The following is a 21,731-nucleotide window of genomic DNA, read 5'->3' on the forward strand; positions in this document are numbered from 1 at the left end:
ATTGTGCATGTATTTGTGTTGAACAGGATGCATGTGTGTGTGTGTGTGTGTGTGTGTGTCTGTCTGCGTATTGTGCATGTATTTATGTTGAACAGGATGCATGTGTGTGTGTGTGTGTGTCTGTCTGCGTATTGTGCATGTATTTGTGTTGAACAGGATGCATGTGTGTGTGTGTGTGTGTGTGTGTGTGTGTCTGTCTGCGTATTGTGCATGTATTTGTGTTGAACAGGATGCATGTGTGTGTGTATGTGTGTGTGTGTGTGTGTGTGTGTATGTGTGTGTGTCGCCGGCCCTTCCCAGGCTGCTGTGTGCTCGGCTGCGCCGCACACTGCAGTTATTTATGGGCTTTATCCAGTAGCGCTCTCATAATCTCATTCCCATCCCAGGCCGGAGCCAGCCCGTGCCAAGCTAAATATCTGCTTTATTTTAGGAGCGGCAGCCACGCTTTCTCTTCCCCTGCCAGCGTATAGACAGACGTTTGTATCCCGGACAGGAAGAACATTACGATTTTCATTGAGCGAGCGCAATCGGACGATCTGTTTCGTGTGTCAGCTGTTGTTTTATGTACACATGGGCATGTCTTGTGTTTGGCCGATGATGTATGCATGTTCACACTTCAATATGCCTGTTTGTGTGTGTGTGTGTGTGTGTGTGTGTGTGTGTGTGTGTGTGTGTGTCTGTCTGTCTGTTGGCGCATGCCGTGCTACGTCAGCTTGTGTAGGAAGCTGTTTGGCCCTGTCCTCGGCCTACTTCCACAACAGCAAATACGTGCACACACAATTTTCTGTTTTCTCAGCGAAACAAATGTAGGTGCATGTCGAGACAGGCAGCCATGTTCGAGGACACAGTCACAGAGCATCCACACTGTGCTCCATTCACACACAGCGAGCGAGCAGGCATTATACTTTCCATACACGCTCACGTAATTGCCATCAGTGAGGCCGTAGTACAAGGTAACCGCAGGGTATTTGTTTTACAAGCTCCAAACCCAAGTGCCTTATTACCCTGAATTAGACATGTATGGCAACTAAACACAGTTTCAGAGAAAGAGAGAGAGAGAGAGAGAGAGAGAGAGAGAGAGAGAGAGACAAAGGGAAAGAGAGAAAGAAACGGCTCACACTTCTTTAGCTGTGAACAATTACCCTGTTTTAGCCTGCGCTGGTTCCTATTAATCCTTTCTATGTGCCTTCACTGTTGGATGGCTAAGACTTTGTCATGATACTCTGGGCCAATATGATTAACCAATTTTATGACTGACCCAATTGCTCCAAATGAGTGTGTAGGTGTGTGTATGTGTGTTTAGGTATGAGTGTGTGTTTGTCTTATGTGTGTGTGTGTGTGCGTGTCTGGGCAGGAAATGAATGTTCTGTTTCGTACCTGCTGGTTTGCCAGGTTCGGATTGAATTGCTCTGCGGCCCTGTGAGAAGAGAGCGAGAGGGTCTCTGTTATCTTTGCACTGGAGGCAGGCGGGAGGCGGCCCTATCACTCCCTTTTTATCTGTTTCACCTGTAAGCTCTCCAGAGCACCTCACGACAAGCCTCATACTCCTCCCAGGTGAAGCTGTCTGAGTAGGGGATATCGGCTGCAGGCAGACAGGCAGACAGGCAGAGAGATGGACAGGGCTGCCGGATAAATTACGGGATGTGAGAGGCGCTCAGTTACCACTGCTCTCCCAGGAGCTCTTATCCACTGAACTGGGGTCAGTGGGGCTTGGTGTTTTGAGGTTGTAAAGCTGTTAAGTTCTGGGGGCGGGTGTGAGGTGACACGTTAGGTCAGCTGAAGTGGGATCAGCGAGGGCAGACGGACAGAAACGGGATGCTCTCAAGCGCTCCCATCTGGGAGGAGGAGGCTGACCCCAACTGAGGCAATGCCCCCTCTGCTGGAGAGAGGCGGTACTGCAAGCACCCCTTCAGCACATTGAACCAGGAAAACTTTACCCACCCCCAACCCCTTTCCCCCACTGTCCCACCACACCCCATCGCAGACGTCCCTGAGCTCTGCTGTCTGTCTGTCTGAACTGAGGCTGTGTGTTAGCCAGTGGCTGCGGATCCGACTCTACATGCAAAGAATGCTCACATCAGCTGATGGAGAAAGCAGTCCTTGCCCCCAAACACCACAGAGGAGAGAGAGAGAGAGAGAGAGAGAGAGAGAGAGAGAGAGAGAGACGAAAAGAAAAGAACACAGACACCGAATCTGATCATTAGAACACACCGGCTGATCCTTTTACACCAACCAGTCATTTATAGGATGAATTACATAACGCTTTTCCTCTCCCCTACATTTCCTGCTGCGAGTCGGGTCGTGTGTGTATTGACACGCTGCCCAGGACAGACTGTGACTGATGTACAGTTAAAGGGGAGCTTGGGCGAGGGAACACAAGTGCCATTATAGGCTGCCATCGTAGACGGCACAGCAGGCCCTGCCTTCCACCCCTTACTCTTAAAGAGCAGATCCCATGTCAAATACCACCAATCAGTTTTTCCCCCGCTGCTACCCATAATGGCCCTGGCAGCACCGGCCACTGTGTGCCCTTTGCTGTGTGTGTGTGTGTGTGTGTGTGTGTGTGTGTCTGTGTGTGTTTGCATGTGAGTTTAGTCCCACATAGCTTTGGCAGATTTTCTGTGTATGTGTGTGTGTGTGTGTGTGTGTGGATGTTTGTGTTTTTTCTGTCTGTGTGGGGGTGTTTTTCCCCCTCTGGCACTATGTTTGTTTGTGTGTGTGTGTGTGTGTGTGTGTGTGTGTGTGTATGTGTGAGTTGGTGAGTGTGTACTGACACTGTGTGTGTCAGGGGCGGTTTATGTCTCAGCGTTTGTGAATGAGTCTGACGGCTCTCTTTTGACACTCTAAACAGCTTGTGTGTCTGGGTAAGTGAGCCTATCCTCACCCTACATTTTGGTTGTGTATGGCTGACTGTGTGTGTGTGTGTGTGTGTGTGTGTGTGTGTGTGTGTGTGTGTGTGTGTGTGTGTGTGTGTGTGTGTGTGTGTGTGTGTGTGTGTGTGTGTGTGTGTGTGTGTGCGCCTTGCCTGAGTTGATCCCAGCAGCCACACACCCGCTGAGATAATTGCTCTGCCAAGGTGGCCTACTCCTGTAACACACCTGTCAGACGAACAAAGCACCAGAAGACATTTGCACACATGAACACCCTTCATGTACACACACACACACACACACACACACACACACACACAAACCACACACACACACTCAAACTTGTACATGCGCAAACGTCACATACACATACATTCACAGACACATCCTTACAATAATTCATGTCAACACACACACACACACACAGACACAGACACACACACACACACACACACACACACACACACACAGACACACACACACACACACACACACACACACACACCGACACACACACACACACACATCCACATCCACACAGCCCAGCCACAGGTTGACATTTTGACGAATGAGGATTGGATGGCTTTTAAAAGGTTGATCCTGCTGAATGTTGTTTTAGGACACAAGGCATCCTGTGCTTGAGTCTCGGAGCCATGAGTCACCCTCTACCTCAGTGTGGTGGCAAAGCCTGCAGGGAGGCCAAGGGCTCTCCATCAAACCACACCGCCCTTCATCTCACAGTCCCTTCCTCACGCTGCCCTGCAACCCAGGAATTACCCCTTGCACACCACATGACAAAACACAATTCTCTGTGTGTGTGTGTGTGTGTGTGTTTGTCAGGGATGGCATAGCCATTGAGCATATATGTGGTTTTGGGTGTGCTCTGTGTGTGTGCTGTGTGTGTGTGTGTGTGTGTGTGTGTGTGTGTGTGTGTTTGTCAGGGATGGCATAGTCAGTGAGAGTATATATGGTTTTGGGTGTGCTCTGTGTGTGTGTGTGTTTGTGTGTGTGTGTGTGTGTGTGTATGGATGTGATAGAGAGACACAGAGAGAAAGTGAGGTAGTGGGTGTGTATGCATGTTTTGAATGCTTCCTTGCTTGCGTCTACATGTATGTCTCCAGTGCTGTCTCTTCCTCCTAAATCTCCTCAGTATCACCTGATACCCCATTGTTCTGTAATTAGTGTTAAATCCTCCTGTCTTCCATCTGCCCGTGGGTCTCTGCATGGGGACCAGGGGCAGGAGCCGGGACAGAGGGCAGGTAAATCAGACGCGGGGGCGTCAGAGGGCCCTGCCTGTGTAATTGAGGATTGATGATGACCGGTCTGGCCTCTTCTGGTTGGGCCCGTGCATTCCGGGGGCAGCCCGCGCCCATAAATTCCCCTTAATGTGATTTGGGGCGCAGCGAGCCGAGAGGAGAGAAGAGATGTTTCACATTGGCTGATGTACGGCCGGCCTCGCTGAGCACGCTCCTGCCCCGTGCGTCTACCCCACTCATTGTAATCCCTCTCTCCTCGTATCTCTTCTTATCTCCTCTTGCAACCCCCCGACTCCTCATTCCTGCGGCCCTCCTCTCTCTGTTATCTCATCTCTCCGTTTTTTGGCACAGTTTCTCCTGCTTTCTTGTTCTTTGCGTCTTCAGGCCTCTCTTCCCTAATATCTCCTGCCCCTGGCTGATGGACTAGGCTCACTGGACCACCAGGCCTGGTGCTCATGCTCTGATGTTTCCCTGTCAGTGGAGAGGCGTGTCAGGCCAGTGTGTGGAGGATCTGGAAGGGAAGTGATTTATGGAAGAATCCAGGTCTTGCAGTAGCTGAGGTCAGAGCTCCATTGCTCCTTCTGGACTGCTGGGGAACCGAATTAATGGGAGAAGGGGAGAGAAGAAGGGAGAGAGAGAGAGGGAAAGGGACATTATTTGAAAATTTGTGTGTGAGAGTGTGAAAGTGTGCTTTGGCTTTCTGTTGTAGCCCAGTGAAGTGAGGAGCACACATATGCTTTTATTGACATGTCCATAGATTCATATGATCCGTGTAAATGCACGAAAGAACTGCCGTCTCATGTAAAGGAGAGCATATGTGAGCTAGAAGTGAGTGATGGATTGGATCCCTCTCTGCGGACTCCCTGAGACTTGAGACTTTAGAATCGCTCAGAGCCGTGATGGCGAGACACTTAATGTTCACGACTGGTGCTTTCATCATAAACTCACAGTGTGAGCGCGCGCATGTGTGTGTATGAGTGTTCCTCTCCGACCACGCACATGTTAGCGATACCAGAGCTCAAAACTCTCATCTGCCTGGAACATCTGCCTGGTGCACACAGTGGGAGCGTGAAGAAGGCCCTCTGAAGGATGCTCAGATGGTGTCTGTGTGTTCAAGAATGTCTTCAGCAGCCCAGAACAGACCAGACCAGACCAGACCAGAGATGATGAAAAAAATGGAAGCATGTGATCTTTTCTTTTTCTCCTCCGCCTCCTCCTCCCTCTCTTTTTCTGTGTTAACCTCTGAGCTACTGGTTCTAAAGATAGGGTGGTGTTTTGACATGAGGCGCTCTGTACTGGTGGAACCCTTTGAAGAGACAGGATGGTGAGGGTTAGGGAGCTGTGGCTGCGCTGCTGGTAGCAGAAGAATGGTTCACATTTAGGCCACTGTCATAATATGGAGAACACATGTGCTGTTCTCTGTCTCTTCTCTCCCTCTCCCTCTCTCTCTCTCTCCCTCCATGTTTCTCTTCTTTCTTATTTTGCTCCAGTAGTTCTCTTATAAGGTCTTATGAAATGTGTTGCAATTGATATTCTTTATGTTTTAAATTAATTTGTCTATTTAGTGTGATGATTTTGTGAAAGAGTCCTTTATCTAGTCAGTATGTGTGTGCACATGTGGGTTTGGGTGCGTGTGTGTGTGTGTGTGTGTGTGTGTGTGTGCGTGCGTGCGTGCGTGCGTATGTGCGTGCGTGCGTGCGTGCGTGCGTGCGCGTGCGTGCGTGTTTGTGCATGTGTGCCCCTGCGTGTGTCCCAGCGAGTTTGTGGTAATCTCTTGGGATCAGCCTGATCCAGATTTATTTATGAAGTGTGTGTGTCTAATAAAAAAGTCAGCAGGACTGGCCTGCACTTCACCCAAACACGCTACACACACACACACACACACACACACACACACACACACTATCTGTACTTCATTTATGAAAGAGCAACAAGGAAAAAAAACAACACACAAAAAAAGGAAAACACATCAAATGCGATTGTAGGATTGCCAGGAGATTTGGACTTCAGTGGGCTTCAGTGTCACATTTCAAAGTGTCATAACGTGTCTGGTGTTACGCCGGCTTACCGGCACATTCTCCACCTACTGCGCCGAACAACAGCTCCTGTCCAGAGGAGAGGAGACGAGTGAAGCGGGGAGGGGAGCTTTCCCCTCAAACATCTCAGGAGGAGGAAGAAAAAAAGAGAGAGAGAGAGAGAGAATGAAAAAAAAGAGAAAAGAACGACAACGAGCCATCGCACGGAAAATACAGATGTTGGAAAGCTCCCAGAGGTTGAGACAAGCGCTCTCTCAGTTTGAGCCAGGGCCTCAGCCACAGCCTTGTGGTTTGATGCACCAAACACATCTATCCACATTATGGCATCAGCCTGTGTGTGTGTGTGTGTGTGTGTGTGTGTGTGTGTGTGTGTGTGTGTGGTGATATGTAAAGGACGGAACGCTATCATGGGTACTTCTCTTTCAACGTGTTCCACATGTTTGAAACCTAAATATCATTCATCCTGTGCGGATGGTGTGATTGGGAGCATAAAGAGCAGTGGAAGTATAATATGCTCCCTATGACTGCGCTGCATGGTTCAAGCACAGCTGCCAAACCCAGAACTGATAGCCCCTCAGCCATGTTCAGTCTGCACTAGTTCCTCGGTTACTAATTTGTGGACTAGGCACAGTAAAACACTGTGTGCATGTGTTTGTGTGTGGGTGTGTGTTTGTGTGTGTGTGGGACTGTGTGTGTGTCTGTGTGCGTTGTGTATGTGCATGTGTGTGTGTGTGTGTGTATAGCAACTGTCAAAACAGAGGCTTCTGAAAAGCAACCTTGTGATTATCGTAAGCATTCTGATACTCATTTGCCTGTAACTGGCTGCTTAGGTCATTGTGTTTGGTTTCTGGCCACAGAGTGGTGCCAGGCATAGGGGCCTGCATCAGATCATCTCCCTCCAGATGTGTGGACAGAGCCAGCCGTAAACACCTACCCATGTGTCTGCAGTCTCTGTACAGCAAGAGATAACCAGACTGAGGGGTAGACAGAGAGATAGATATAGAGAGAGGAAGAGAGAGAGAGAGAGAGAGAGAGAGGGATAGAGAGAGGGATAGAGAGAGAGTAGGAGACATCATGTGACATAGACTAAGAAGGAAAGTAATGGGATTGATGGAGGAAAAAAGAAAAGAACAGGGTTCAACATGGTTGAAATTGAAGGAATAAACAAAAATGAACTCACATTCAAACCAGCAAATAAACAATGCTCTCACCCGTCCCGTTCACACCCCACACCCTTCACTTTTTTCCACAGCCTCTCTTGTTCCCCAACTCTCTGCGTATATGTGTATGTATTTCTGTGTGTGTGTGTGTTTGTTTGTGTATGTGTGTGTGTCTGTATTTGTTTTGCGTGTGTGTGTATATGTGTATGTGTGTAATGGTGTTGACACTGTGCTGTGCTGTGCTGTGCTGCAGGGCGGGAACCAGACGGCCACGGTGATTGCGCTGTGCTCCATGCGAGACTTCAACCTGGCCCAGGAGACCTGTCAGCTGGCCATCAGGGATGTCGGCGGCCTGGAGGTCCTCATCAACCTGCTGGCCACCGAGGAGATCAAATGCAAAGTGAGAATGGGAGGAGGAGGGGAGGAGGGAAGGGGGGGGTGAGAGGAACCGCGGGAGAGATGGAGAAACAGCAGCAAACCAATTGAATAGGTAGAGGGAGGGTAGTCGAGAGAGATGGGGGTAAAGAAATAGGAAATACCAGAGAGAGGTGGAGGGACATTTTGAAAAATGAGAAGAGGGCATAGAAGGTGCTTCAATGAGTTAGGAGGACAGAATGGAGATGGACAAAGCGACAGAACAGTAGGTTAGACAAAAATAGATAGATAGATAGATAGATAGATAGACAGAGAGAAGGGAAAGTGACTGACAGACTGAGGAAATGGGTTGGACACTGCAGAGAGAGCAGAGGGAGTTAGCCACAGAGTGCACCAGTGAACCTGGCACATCAGAAACATTAATGAGGCCTGTGTGTGTGTGTGTGTGTGTGTGAATAACTATTTGTAACTCGTTAAATGAGGTGTCTCTTGTAAAATGAAGGAAGCTGTAGAGTGTGCTGCTGTTCTGGCTGCTGTGCTGTGCGCTCCTGGCTGCGCCAATGCTGACCTCATGCAAGCTCTTCTGTCTGCCCCAGCATGAGTGCAGCGCAGGGCAGCACCACAAGCACTTGACCCCTGACCTCTGACCTCTGCACTACTTGCCGTTTCAGGTTCCCCTCCCCTCAGCCTGAACCCTACTCTGTGGCACAGCTAGGCTGGCCTGTCGGAGACGCATGTTAAAGGACATTGTCCCATAATCCAATAGAATACCATAGAATGTAGAATACCATAGAATCTGGGTGGTAATGGAGTCACAAGTTGAAATATAATGTGTGTGTGTGTGTGTGTGTGTGTGCGTGCGTGCGTGCGTGCGTGCGTGCGTGCGTGCGTGCGTGCGTGCGTGCGTGCGTGCGTGCGTATGTGTGTGTGTGTGTGTGTGTGTGTGTGTGTGTGTCAGATTGGCTCTCTGAAGATCCTGAAGGAGATCAGCCATAACTCTCAGATCCGCCGTGCGATCGCGGACCTGGCGGGGCTGCAGACCATGGTGTGCATCCTGGACTCCCCCGACAAGGAGCTCAAGTGTCTGTCAGCAGAAACCATCGCCAACGTGGCCAAGTTCAGGAGGGCCCGCCGGACCGTCAGACAGCACGGAGGCATTAAGAGGCTAGTGAGTATGTGTGTGTGTGTGGCTGTCTGTGTGTGTGTGTGACTGTGTGTGTGTGTTTGTGTGTGTGTGTGTGTGTGTGTGTGTGTGTGTGTGTGTGTGTGTGACTGTCTGTGTGTGTGTGTGACTGTCTGTGTGTGTGTGTGACTGTGTGTGTGTGTGTGTGTGTGTGTGTGTGTGTGTGTGTGTGTGTCTGTGTCTGTCTGTCTGTCTGTCTGTCTGTCTGTCTGTCTGTCTGTCTGTCTGTCTGTGTATTTGTGTGCATTTGTGGGTTTGCGAATTTGTGAACGTGTGTGTCTTTGTATAGGTACTTTTGAATCTTTTGAAGCTCTTTCGGTCCAGACAGAAGTGAACATTTTCACCGCAGCTTCAGTTAGGCTGCCTGAAAGAGCCTAATTGCAAGTGAGGCCCAGGTGAAGCCAAATAGCTTGTTAAATTTGTTCACCCTCCACCATGACAGTGTGTCTATTCCAGGGAGTGTGTGTGTGTTTATGTGTGTGTGTGTGTTTTGGGGTAAAAGGACGAGGGTCAGGTCTTTGCCATATGGAAACTAATCACGTCTACCTTTAGGGTGACCTCAGACTCATCACCACTTTCCAGACCACCTATGCCAACTGCATAATTTCTCTCTCTCTCGCTCTCCCTCCCTCTCTCTCTCTCTCTCTCCCTCCCTCCCTCTCTCTTTCTCTCTCTCTCTCTCCCTCCCTTTCTCCCTCTCCCTCTCTCTCCCTCTTTTTCTCTCCCTCTCTCCCTCTCTCTCTCTCTCTCTCCCACCCCCCATGTCTCTACCTCACTCTCGTTAGGCCATGGCATCAAAGTCAGCCTGGCTTGTGTAAAAACAGATAGAATGTCGGTGCTGGGCTGGAAGTGGAGTGTGTGTTTATTGACCGAGCGCGGCAGTAGTGTGATTAAAGCGTGTGTGTTGTAGTGTATATTTTGCCGAGTACTGAGCAGGATTAGTCTCAGGTATCGTGGCAGACCACCTGTGTGTGTGTGTGTGTGTGTGTGTATGAATGAATGTACTACTACTCTGCCTTTCAGACCCAGTAGCATAGGGCCCACGTCAGCATTCATTCAGACCCAAGTCTGGGGAAGCCTGGGTGGGGTGAGGGTGTTGGTTAGATCATGTGCTGCAGGGCGACTGACTGGCTTCAGGTCATCTGTGAAGGTGGAGTGGTTTGGACTGTGAGAGGTCGTAGACATCTGGAGTTGTCACTAGCAAAAAAGCCTATTTTTACGTGTCTGTGTCTGTGCGTGTGCGTGTGCGTGTGCGTGTGCGTGTGCGTGTGCGTGTGCGTGCGTGCGTGCGTGCGCGTGCGTGCGCGTGTGTGTGTGTAGGTGGAGCTGCTGGACTGCGTGCCGGACTCGGCGGCCCTGACGGCGGAGCAGGAGCGTGATGTGGAGGTGGCCCGCTGTGGTGCCCTGGCCCTCTGGAGCTGCAGCAAGAGCACCCGCAACAAGGACGCCATCCGCCGCGCCGGGGGCATCCCGCTGCTGGCACGCCTGCTCAAGTCCCCCCACGAGGACATGCTCATCCCAGTGGTGGGCACCCTACAGGAGTGCGCCTCTGAGGTCAGGGTCCTACTGACTGCAGCCGTCCACTAAAAGCATTATATCACCGTGACGTATGTAAGGGATAATGTATAGTCCGCAGGTCAGTATAGGAAAATAAATCCAGACAGGACGAATGGGATGAACGTGCAGCGGACGGGTCTTGTTTCGTCCCGAAGGGATTTTTTTTTTTAAACTGACCAGTGGACTATATATTATCCCGCTTATTATACAGTTACTTGCCAAAACGATTAAATACATTCCTACAAAATAGCTATTTTTAATGATTTTCTTGCTGTTTTGTGACTTCTACTAAGAAAAAAATGGTTCGTCACGCAAATAGAACTATAAAGTTTCAGGCGTTGCGTAGAAACCAATTACTTGCTGACATCAAGTTACAATACATTTCCGTTACATTAAGTGAACGGACTACTTGTGGAATGATATGAGCACAAAAAGCACAAAACCCGTTGCCAATGGCCGCAGTCATACTTTTTTTGCAGCGGTCATTATAAAGAAATATCAGACCGCTGAACGTTGAGGTGGCCCATTCAAATCAGTAGAACTTTTTGAGGAGCCATATAGTAAATACTGTTAGGTTCACTATAACAGTACTGATATTCAACTGATTATGCTTATATTCAGTGCTCCAGTGTCATATTGCCACGTTGTATTGACTTATCATCATTTTCACCTGAAGTACAGATGCGGATGAAATCATTTTCTTTTTCTGCTTTCCTCCAACCTTCCTGAAAAATACCAATGACAACTTAAAGCAAATGACTAGGTTTCATTTGAATGGGGGTGTGGTATCCCACAGGGAACCTGAAGCTGTCTTCAGGGAACCTGCACCAGTTCTGAGTAAGGAGGTGGTCCACACAGGCTTTGTCCTCTCTGTATAGTTAGTCCTGTGGAGATGCCTATGTTTTTTTTACAGCTTCAAATCCACAATTGCTACTGTTTTTGTTCAATAAAACACCTATTACTTTGGTTTTAAGCAATACTACTAATGATATGCACTTTAAACATGTGTGGGTGGAAACTCAAAAAAGTGTGCCTATATAATATGCCTAAAAATGCTTTGTGGGAATTTGTATTATTATTTACTAGTTCTCTTGTCTGGACACCCAGAAGGTTAATCTTGGATTCCTGTTTGTGTGCATTTTATTAGGCACAATGTAGTGTGTATATGTGTGTGTGTCTGTAGCAGCTCAATTGTGAGCCTCTGACGAAGACCTGAGTCAAAATGTTGTGCCTGATAAGTAGCGTTCCTAGAGAACATTGAGCAGTGTGTGGCTATTTGTCATTGCCAATTTCTGCTCACTCTGTCCAGCCCCTGTGCAAAGTTATTTGAGATGTGCTTGTACTTTCACTAGCTACCTTGCACACACACACACTAGTCCTTCATAGCTCCTGTGTAGGACGGGCCCCAGTTAAGCTTGCTGCTAGCTGTGAATGTTATTAGCGGCGGTAAATGATAATTAAATTGTAATTGGGCCCCTCAGTAGTGCTGCTTCTGTTAATGACCGAGAACTTATCACGGTGCCAGCTGTGAATGTTATTAGCTGTGAATGTTATTAGCTGAGAATGTTGGTGATTAAAGTGCTACATGGCTCTTTACCTGTGCTGCTCTGCAACTTTGCTCAGCATTATTTTTTCTGTGTGTGTGTGTGTGTGCGTGTGTGTGTGTGTGAGCGTGAAACTGAAGGCTTTAGTGATAGCAGATGAAATGACGCAGGTTCATGTGATTTGTTTGTGCTAGGGGACCCTTTGTTTATGACCCTAATATGCTTTAAAATTAGAGTGTGAGACAGCTCTAATATGTGTGTGTGTTTGTGTGTGTATGTGTTCCGGTGAACAGGAGAGCTACCGGGTTGCCATCCAGACGGAGGGCATGATTGAGGACCTGGTGAAGAACCTGAGCTGTGAAAACCAGGAGCTGCAGATGCACTGTGCCAGTGCCATATTCAAGGTAGCTGACCAGAGACTGGGTTCTGGATCTTTCCACAGCTAAATCTTTTTCATGTGGACTTCATAGTAGATGAATACGTCATTCATGCCACTCAACTTTGTTTTTCAATCACATAAATCAGTTTGTGTGCATGGTTTTATGTCTTTGCATGTGTGTGTGTGTGTGTGTTTGTGTGTATGTGTATGTGTATGTATATGTGTGTGTGTGTGCGTGTGTGTGTGTGTGTGTGTGTGTGTGTGTATGTGTGTGTGTGTATGTGTGTGTGTGTGTGTGTGTGTGTGTGTGTGTGTGTTAGTGTGCAGAGGACAAGAGCACACGTGACCTGGTGCGGAGGTACGAGGGCCTCCAGCCGCTGGTGAGGCTGCTCAGCGAGGCCGAGAACAAGCACCTGCTGGCCGCCACCACTGGAGCCATCTGGAAGTGTTCCATTAGCATTGAGAACGTGGCCTTGTAAGCATCACATCCATCGTCTTACCATCCATTCATAAATGCACTCTAACACACTCCTGTACACTTGTAATTACACTGCAACGCATCTCCTGTTGTTCAGTCATACCATGCAACATGCCCACACTCATCGAAACTACCTAATAATTGTATACATATACTTGTAATACATATAGTAATGTAATAGCATAGGCATTAGCTAAATGGGATTATTCCAGTAATTCATTATTTGCCTATTTTCATGGCACTATCGTTGGTTTGTTTTCTCATCGCACGTATTGTGATTTTGCCTCCGTGGGTAGACTGTAGAATGTGGCAGCGTTAGGATGACAGAAAGGACACGCACTGAAAAAACAGTCTGTCTAGTCGGGGGGGTCAGAGGTGATCTCTGGAGAGGCTCAAGGAGCTGCTCCTCACACACACAGAGCTGTTGTCCGCTGCTGTCTGGCTACACTGATTAAACCAAATATTCATATCCAATTGCCAGACGTCAGCCTCCACGTAATGGAACCGTTCAATCGAGCTGATTGCCCTGTCATTCACTCCGAGCCGATATTTCAGCCCTACCTGAGAGATGAGCCGAAGCTGAAGAGGCCGAGGCTGACGAGAGGAGACATAACTGAAAGCAGGGAGTGGTATTACCACCGCGCAGTATGAGGAAAGTACAGAGGTCTCGCCTAAATGGTGGCGGTGAGGGCAAGGCTTCAGGTGATTGTAATTTGCGGTGTAGGTAGATGTATCTACCATACTGTTGGGGTGTGTGTGTGTGTGTGTGTGTGTGTGTGTGTGTGTGTGTGTGTGTGTGTGTGTGTGTGTGTGTGCATGTGCGTGTCAAGAGAGCACGCTACTGAGGGGGAACGAGAGAGGATGTGCAATCACATGTGCTGCTTTCTTTTCTCCCGTTTATTCCCCCCCCCCCACCCCACCTCCTCTCTGTTTTTACGAGACGTCTCATTTGTTCACATGAGAGACTCACTTTTTCCACTCGTCTGAGCTGTCATACCCCATCCCTCCATCTCCTGCGTGGACTTTTTTGAAGAGTGAAAAACAGAGTTTTCCCCCATTTTGGTGTCTGTGAGCTCTGATGTCTTTTATTGGGACTGTTTGCAGGAGGAATGTTCTTGCTCCGGCTCCCCCCCCCCCCTAACAAAGGGCCGCGAGACGTGTTGATTTTATGGACACTCCAGTAATGTGTTAGTCACAGCCGTTTCCCTATTAGTGCAGCATGTGTCAGACGCATGCGTGTGTGCGAGATGGTGCGCATATGAGAGGGGTGTGCATTTGTGTATGTTTTAAGGATGTGTGTGTGTGTGTGTGTTTAAGGCGTCTGTTCTTTAATGGTCTGGAGTGTAAGCTGACAGGCTCTTAAATCGTCCCGCGTGTACGCCATGCGAGCGATGGTTCTGCGTCGGCCCCGTTCAACGTGCTGGTGACATTTAGGGACGCGTTCCTGGCCGGCTGTTTTTTTATTTTTTTGGGGTTCCTTTTTTTATTGGCAGTTTGTAGTTTGGTCATTTTCCCCCCATAAATAATTACGGCACCGGAGAACGTGACCTGGCAGCTTTGTCCTGTCGCACAGGCTCTCCCATAACAGCGTGATTTAGAGGGGTTGACTCTCCCTACGGCACAAGGCAGGGGACATACCGAAACACAGCTTACATATGCATTATTTTACCCCACGCCAACCTGCGCATAAATAACGCGGCCGATATTATATATTTATATTCCTCTGTCACAAGCGCGGGCCAGCAGCCTGATGAAGCTGCATTCTTTACTCTAAGACACCTTCTGGAGAGCCCACTGGTCGTGATCGATTGAGACGTTTGGAAACGGTGTCTAGAAGCGTCTGGCCTCAAAGCCACAGATGAGTCGGAGTTAAGAGGGAATTTACAGGAGAGAGGCCCTTTCACTTCCCCCCCCCCCCCCCCCCCCCCCAAAAAAAAAAGCCCAGTAGCACTAAGTCTGTTCTCTCCCCACCTCGTACATCAGAGCTGACAGACACTTATCCCGCATTTAGATCAGCGTAAGCCTCCCCCACTTGAGGAGCGAGCTTGTTGCCATTTTCGATTCGGCAAAAAAGGCCCATTAACCAGATATGTTAGAGCTACACCAATAAACATTATACAGCCATGTTACATGCCCATAAAAAAGGTAGACTTTATAACTGCCGAGGGTGCGTGGAGGTGCGAGTGGGATCGTTTATGCACAGTAATGGCTTGTGAAGTGGCGGGCAAGCACACTGATTTAAACACACATAAACAGAAGCGTACACACAGGCACACACACAAACACAATTGCTCGTTCTCTGTTCTTTTTTTCTGTCTTAAGTGCACGCACACACACACACGCACACACACACACACACACACACACAGACATGGGCAAACACTTGAAAAACAAAACACCTTGTGGGTTTTTCTTGACTCTGCGTCAAGTTTTGTGTTGAGTTGCTCCATTCTAAAGGCCTCTCAGTGCTCTAGCCTCCAAACAAAATGACACACTTACAATAACAACACACTCACTTAGTCAGGGCACACACACACACACACACACACACACACACACACACACACACACACATAAACACTTACACACACTTACACACACATACACACAGTCCTGCCACACTTTCACTAAAACAACACACTTGCACTCGGCTCCCCTCAGTCTCAGCCACATTCAGAAGACCACTCACAAACCTTAGCCACATTTATGTGGACAACACACACACCCACACCCACACACACACACACACTCACACACACTTGCATCCTCGCCTTTCACTCTCCCAAGAACAACACACTTGCACTGGGCTCCCCCCCAACCCAGATCCCCCTCCCAGCTGCACTGCCTCACCCCCCTCCGCAGGATCCCTGCCCAGGCAAGCTGCCCTGCTCGGGAGGCCCTGCCTGGCACAGGTGCTAAAACACGTTAACCGCTCTGGCTGCGGGCACCGTGGCACAGCCCTGCACCGTTACTGCCTCTGCACCGCCGTCTAATGACTCATAACACCGTTGCTACGCAGAGGCGGCAATAACAATAATCATCGTCATCATCATCACCATCGTTGTAGAACATAATAGCGATGATAACAATAATCCCCATAATCGCACATAAACCACATTTGGTGACACTTCATTTGCCGACTTCAGACACGCACTGGCATTCCCGGGGCCGCTCGTTACGGAACGGACGTGAGTGATGACAAAGGAATCCGGCGCGAGGAGGAGGAGGAGAACAAACGAGAGTAGAGCGGAGTACAGCTACAAGGTTTTCCCAGCTCCAGCCAAATGCTCCTGCCCGGCCTGCCGCCGTGCTGTGGTGCTCCGAAGCGTCCACGCCGCTGGGTGTGAACACAACGGAAAGCCTTGGCACCAGGCCGGCCCAAGAGGAAGCCAGCGGGATGCCCGGTGCATGTACCTTAATGCGCACTAAAATTTCGGGAGAGGGAACCTGGATTTGGACGACCTTGCCAGGGTTATTTGAACAACACATAAAAACGTCAAGGTCAGACATGACCAGGCCATTAGCGTCAGAAAAATGAGTGCTAGGGTTAGCGAAAACAGGCCAACAAGTGCTCTCTCTCTTTTTCTGGTTCTCTCTCTCTCTCTTTCCCTCCCCTTCTCTCCCTTTTTCTCCAGCTCACTCCATCTGCCTTGGGGTCTGCTCTTGCTTCAAAATCAATCACTCCCCTCTCCACAAATCAGGAACAAAATCATTTTTGAGCGTACATTACAGCAGCAATGAAAAGCCCTGTTTCTTCCCCTTCTCTACCTAACCAAAAACTACATGAACATTTTGGACAAGCCCTGTGGCCCACAGCAGACAGCGCGCTTTTGTGTGTGTGTGTGTGTGTGTGTGTGCACACCTCAGCCGTTCCGGGAGACCTCCGCAGCATCGGGCCCGAGGCATATGGGAGCCATTTGCCTGATTAATGATGCATCAGAATGAGAAATGATTGATGGTGAAAAATACAATTATGCTCATAAGTTAAGTGTGTTTACATAAGGCTGCGCGTTGCTTAAACGCCCAGAGATGGAGGCCTACCCCAGGCTGACTGTGTGAGGGTAGCACCTCCATAAAAACTGTCAGCTCAACGTTGTCTCTCTACTGCCCTGGGCTCTTTCTAACATCAATCTATTTATTCTGTTGTGTCTCTGACTTCCCCCGTCTCAGTCTTTCTTTGTCTCTCTCTCTCTCTCATTTTCTCTTCTTTCATTGTCTGTGTTTAATGGATGCTAAGACAAACCGTTGGACAGTGTGCGAGTTCGCAGTCAGCGGTAGATTTATGCCTACACTGATATCTGGCTCTTTCAAACCATTTTGGGCTTGTGTTGGGCCTCGGACGGGAAGCAATCAGCTCCCAGTGCCTCTCCCCTGAACTTAGTCCTGCCTGAGGTCAGCATTCAGAAGTCCATAAGCAATTATGGGCTCTACAAGCCTTCCCTTTGGTGGCCAGTTGGTGATGAGCAAACCATAATTGCAGCTCTTCCTAAGACCTTTTCTTCCGTTATTCTAGTGTATCTCTCTCTTTTCTCGTGTGTGCACTTGGTGACTCACTAGAATGGGCCTCGTCTCAGTAACATGGTGCTGTTTCATGCACTTACAGTATGAAATCACGCGAAACACACTGGAGCTGCAAGTTGGTCAACCTTAAGCTGTTTCTGTTTAGTTAGGAACTAGTTCTGGCATGGCCTAAAATACAGTGTACTAGAGCACCATATACTAGAGCTGAACCTCCCATTGTGTGTGTGTGTGTTTGTGTGTGTGTGTGTGTGTGTGTGTGTGTGTGTGTGTGTGTGTGTGTGTGTGTGTGAAGAGCAGGGTTACCCTGCGAGGAGGCCCGTGCTGACCTGCAGTCGGCAGAGCCTGGGGGGCGCATGTAAGCGAGCGGGGCTTCCTGAGCGCCTGCGTTACTGTAGCAGATGTCTGCTAAACGGATGGAGCAATTCCATCCATCATATCCGCGGCAGACAGAAGCGCTTCTGTGCTGCTCCCCGCACACGCCCTCCACTTCATCCCCCCATCTCAAACACACACACACACACACGCACGCACGCGGACTGAAACATACACACATGCACACGCCGTGCCTCCACTTGTGCGAAGCCCACCGTTTCAGGGGCCACGCCATGTTATGCTTCCCTCTGCCGATTCTAATTATGCGTGCTGGGATTGGCTCAACAAAAATAGACACCGCTCGCAGTCCATTTATCAAACGCAATGCGTGCAATTACAGCATAATTCTAGCACTGTGCAGCGCAGATAACACTAGAGCAGTGGTGTGTGGGGCTCATTGTGTTTTCATATGTTGTTTCTGTTTTTTTTAAGTCTTTTCTTTTTCTCTTTCTTTTTCCCACTGCACTTCTCTCTGGGGGCCGCTCTCTTCATTACCGCTCCGCTTGCGAGAGAACGTTCTTATGGACCCTGACCAAAACCAAATGACCTTGGACACTTTCAACAATAGCCCTGCATAGCTCGGCTATTGCCAGCGACCGTAACTGTGAATAAAAACAGTCGTATAACTTAACCGTACATCAGAGGTTTGCCGCGGCTCCGCGCAACCACATTATATCCCTTTTAAAATGTTTACAGTAGTGGACCACTGTACGAGACGTGGCGAGTGAAGCCAGCGGAGCCCCGAGTGGCCAAGCCGCAGCGGATGTAGTCCAAACGGAGCACACGCATGGAGGAGCGGAGATGCGCCGGACGGGGACCGGCCCTGGGAAAACACCCCGTCGGGCCGGCTCGCACCTGATTTATGCCCGCCAAGCGGAGACCTCCGCCGCATCGATCACGGGAGACCAATTACAGGGTGCCAACCGTGTATCTCTGGCTTCTGTCCGCCTGGCGGCTGTTTTTAGCTGCGCCAGTCACGGAGGGCTGATGGGTGTGATGAGGTCATCCCCTCTCCCAGGCAACGTTAAGCTGCAAAAAAAATATGAGTCGTCCAGCCCTCAACGTCTCACCCAGAACCCCAAGCCTCGTGACTGAACCCTGACAGCCAGTAGATGAGATGTTTACAGGCCTGACCCAGCACGACCTCTATGAAGTATTGGGTGGATGTCCATCACAGAGAGCGGATTGTGACATTAAATAGAAGCGAGCGAAGCGTAAGAGCCCATATAGGCTAAGTGATGGAAGTGGTTCGTGTCTGCGTCTGTCCAAAGTCATATAAAGAGGATTAAGAGGATGATGTCATTAGACAAGCATACCATGACACTCCGGGGAGCTAAAAGCATATCTCACCATAGAGTTACCTCAGAGTCAGATAACAAAGGGATAGGAGGGGGGAAAGAAAGGTGGAGACGGATTGAAAAAGCTGCCCGTCATTGTGGAATGTCTTTATTTCATTTTGTTGTGGTATTTCAATTTAGAGAGATGACTTTTAATTTTCATTGGCACAAGTTCAGATGTAGCATTTTATGTTGCAAAGGAGCTCAGTCATGTCTCAGGAATCTCTCCAATATGATACCTGGTGTTTGTGAAGCTCTGCTCATGCCCCTGTCTCCCCATTCACTCTGCCTTTTCTACCTCTCTTCTTCCCCGTCCCCCTCTCTCTCTGTCTGTCCGTCTCTCTTTTTCTCTAAGGTGTTTCTCTTTATTTTACTCTCTGTCTGTTCTATTCTATGTGATTAACCATACCTTTCTCTTATTTTTCAACACACTAATCTTGTCTGGTTTTCCTTGTTTAAATTTTTTTTTTAAATAAATTTAGCTCTTTCTTTCTCCCTCCCCAGGTTCCAGGAGTATCACGCTCTGGAGACTCTGGTGGGGCTACTGATGAACCAGCCAGAGGAGGTGCTGGTGAACGTCGTGGGTGCTCTGGGGGAGTGTGCCCAGAAGCCTGCCAACCGCACTACCATACGCAAGAGCGGGGGCATCCCGCCCCTCGTCAACCTGCTGACGGGCACCAACCAGGCACTGCTGGTCAACGTTACCCGCGCTGTTGGAGCCTGCGCCACTGAGCCGGAGAGCATGGCGTATGTCACTACAGTACAGCATTCTCAACATTAGTTGCAATTATTATGGTCTTAATCACTGTTACACCAACATAGCACCCTTAAGGATTAGGATAAATGTCACTCCATGACAACAGTCTTGTGCACCCCAAGCCCCGTTACAGTAACTCGGTATCTTTAGGAATGGTTTACAACAGTCACACCATGGTGCACTAATATAACACCATTTGTGAGGGGAAACTTTGGGATATTTCAACCATGGCCCTATTTTCCCATCAGATTTTTACTAGGGACAAAGACGGTCAAGATCGGTCTAGTATTGAGATAGAGCGCTGTAACCGGCAACTGTGAAACGACTATACAATGCAATCCTATGGGGCAAGCATCCGTGTCAAAGTGAACTGCTTATTTCAGCCACTGACAAGCTCATAGCGTAGCTGCATCGGTTATCGGTTTGTTAAACAATCGGCCAGACTGTTAAACAATCGATATGCTAAGTTTGTTAATAGATAACATGACAACGCGAACATAGCCGATAACACACGCATGACACTATTATACCTCTTTACGATAAGTGTCTGACTACATGGAAGGGATCATAGAGATAGATCTGTGTCTGTTTACCTCAATAATTGTAAAGAAACTGTAGAAAATGTCTTTCTACAATTTCTAGAAAATGACTACAGTAATTTTCTGCAGAACCAGACACTTAAACTACAAAAACTGTAAAAACAGTTTTCTAGTTTCTTTACAGCTATTGAGGTAAACAGGCACAGGTCTATCTCTCTAGGATGTTGTCCCTTTAGGATCCTTTCCAAATAACATTATGAATATATTCAGTATATATATTATATAACAAAAATAAGCGGTTTACTTTAACGCAGATACTTGCCCCATTGGTTTACATTGTATAGGCTTTTTTGCGGTTATAGGGTTCTAACTCAATACTGGAGTTATGTCAATCATTTTTGTCCTTAGTAAAAAAAAAATATCGAAAAAGTTGGGAAGATAGGGCCCAGGTTAAATCCTGAAGGTCCCCTTTAAATGCACCCAAATAACAAGGGGCCAAACAGCAGTCACATCATCATAGCTCTCTTGAAGAACCTATTAGCAGTCTTACACTCACAGCTTTCTGGCCTCAACAACTCACATTATAGCAGCCCATTGTCCCCAGGCCTGTAATAATAGCAACCCACCACGATACCCACGGGAATACTGTTAACGGTCTCAGGTCAGGACCTCGGCAACAATACAATGGCTATTTTAGCTGTGGCCCAGTGGAATACGACTCGTCCTGTTCACAAGAGTATGCTCGATTAAGCTCTACCATGCCACACTGCTTTAGCAAGGCCACAGCTGCTGAGACCAGCCTAGGCTGGAGCCTGCAGCCTGGAGCCTCCTCTCCCGAGCGCCCAGAGGTCCAGTGCCTCCTGCCCCCGCTGGCGCATCTAGCGTCAACACTTAGCATAACACTTAGCCGCAAATCACAGTCCTCCTCGCCCTGCTGGCCCTACCTGCTCAGCAGGGGCATAGCTGTGGCGTGAGTGGGAAGCCATTATTCTCTCGGCCGATGCGGTTGCACTGAGCGCTATCATGGTGGTGGCCTGGCTACGGCCGGCGGGACCCGCTGGGAGTCATCAGTGGTCTCGCAGAGAGCCGTGGGGAACCCTCGTCAAGTGTGGCTGTCTCTCTGTTGGGGACCTGTGGCGAGAACACTGGGACGATCAAACTCCTACACAGGGTTGTTTGCTGCGGGAAGCATGCGCCGGCCCCCATCCGCAAAGGGGGAGTTAGCGCCTGAACGCAGCTACAGCTCCTAATGGTGCATGCTGTCCTCGGTGCTAAATGTGGTTAGCCAACTGCCATTCAGAGCACCCAACGTGACTGTGCCAGTGACAGTTATCACTTGGATGGGTGCATGGGAGAAAAACATCGGC

The 21,731-nt window shown here is 48.9% G+C and overlaps 1 protein-coding gene across 1 annotated transcript in view; it reads left to right on the forward strand.

The window, feature by feature from the left end:
- The window catches only part of odad2 (outer dynein arm docking complex subunit 2), a 70,799-nt gene that overhangs the window by 18,479 nt on the left and 30,589 nt on the right, over window positions 1-21,731 (forward strand). The window contains exons 11-16 of the mRNA XM_031584324.2: window positions 7,576-7,722; window positions 8,656-8,865; window positions 10,201-10,434; window positions 12,275-12,385; window positions 12,681-12,835; window positions 19,573-19,815. Of these exons, the coding sequence (XP_031440184.1) occupies window positions 7,576-7,722; window positions 8,656-8,865; window positions 10,201-10,434; window positions 12,275-12,385; window positions 12,681-12,835; window positions 19,573-19,815 (1,100 nt within the window). The remainder of the gene's footprint in view (window positions 1-7,575; window positions 7,723-8,655; window positions 8,866-10,200; window positions 10,435-12,274; window positions 12,386-12,680; window positions 12,836-19,572; window positions 19,816-21,731) is intronic.

This window comes from Clupea harengus, chromosome 17 (assembly GCF_900700415.2).
Source record: "Clupea harengus chromosome 17, Ch_v2.0.2, whole genome shotgun sequence".
NCBI classification, from domain to species: Eukaryota; Metazoa; Chordata; class Actinopteri; order Clupeiformes; family Clupeidae; genus Clupea; species Clupea harengus.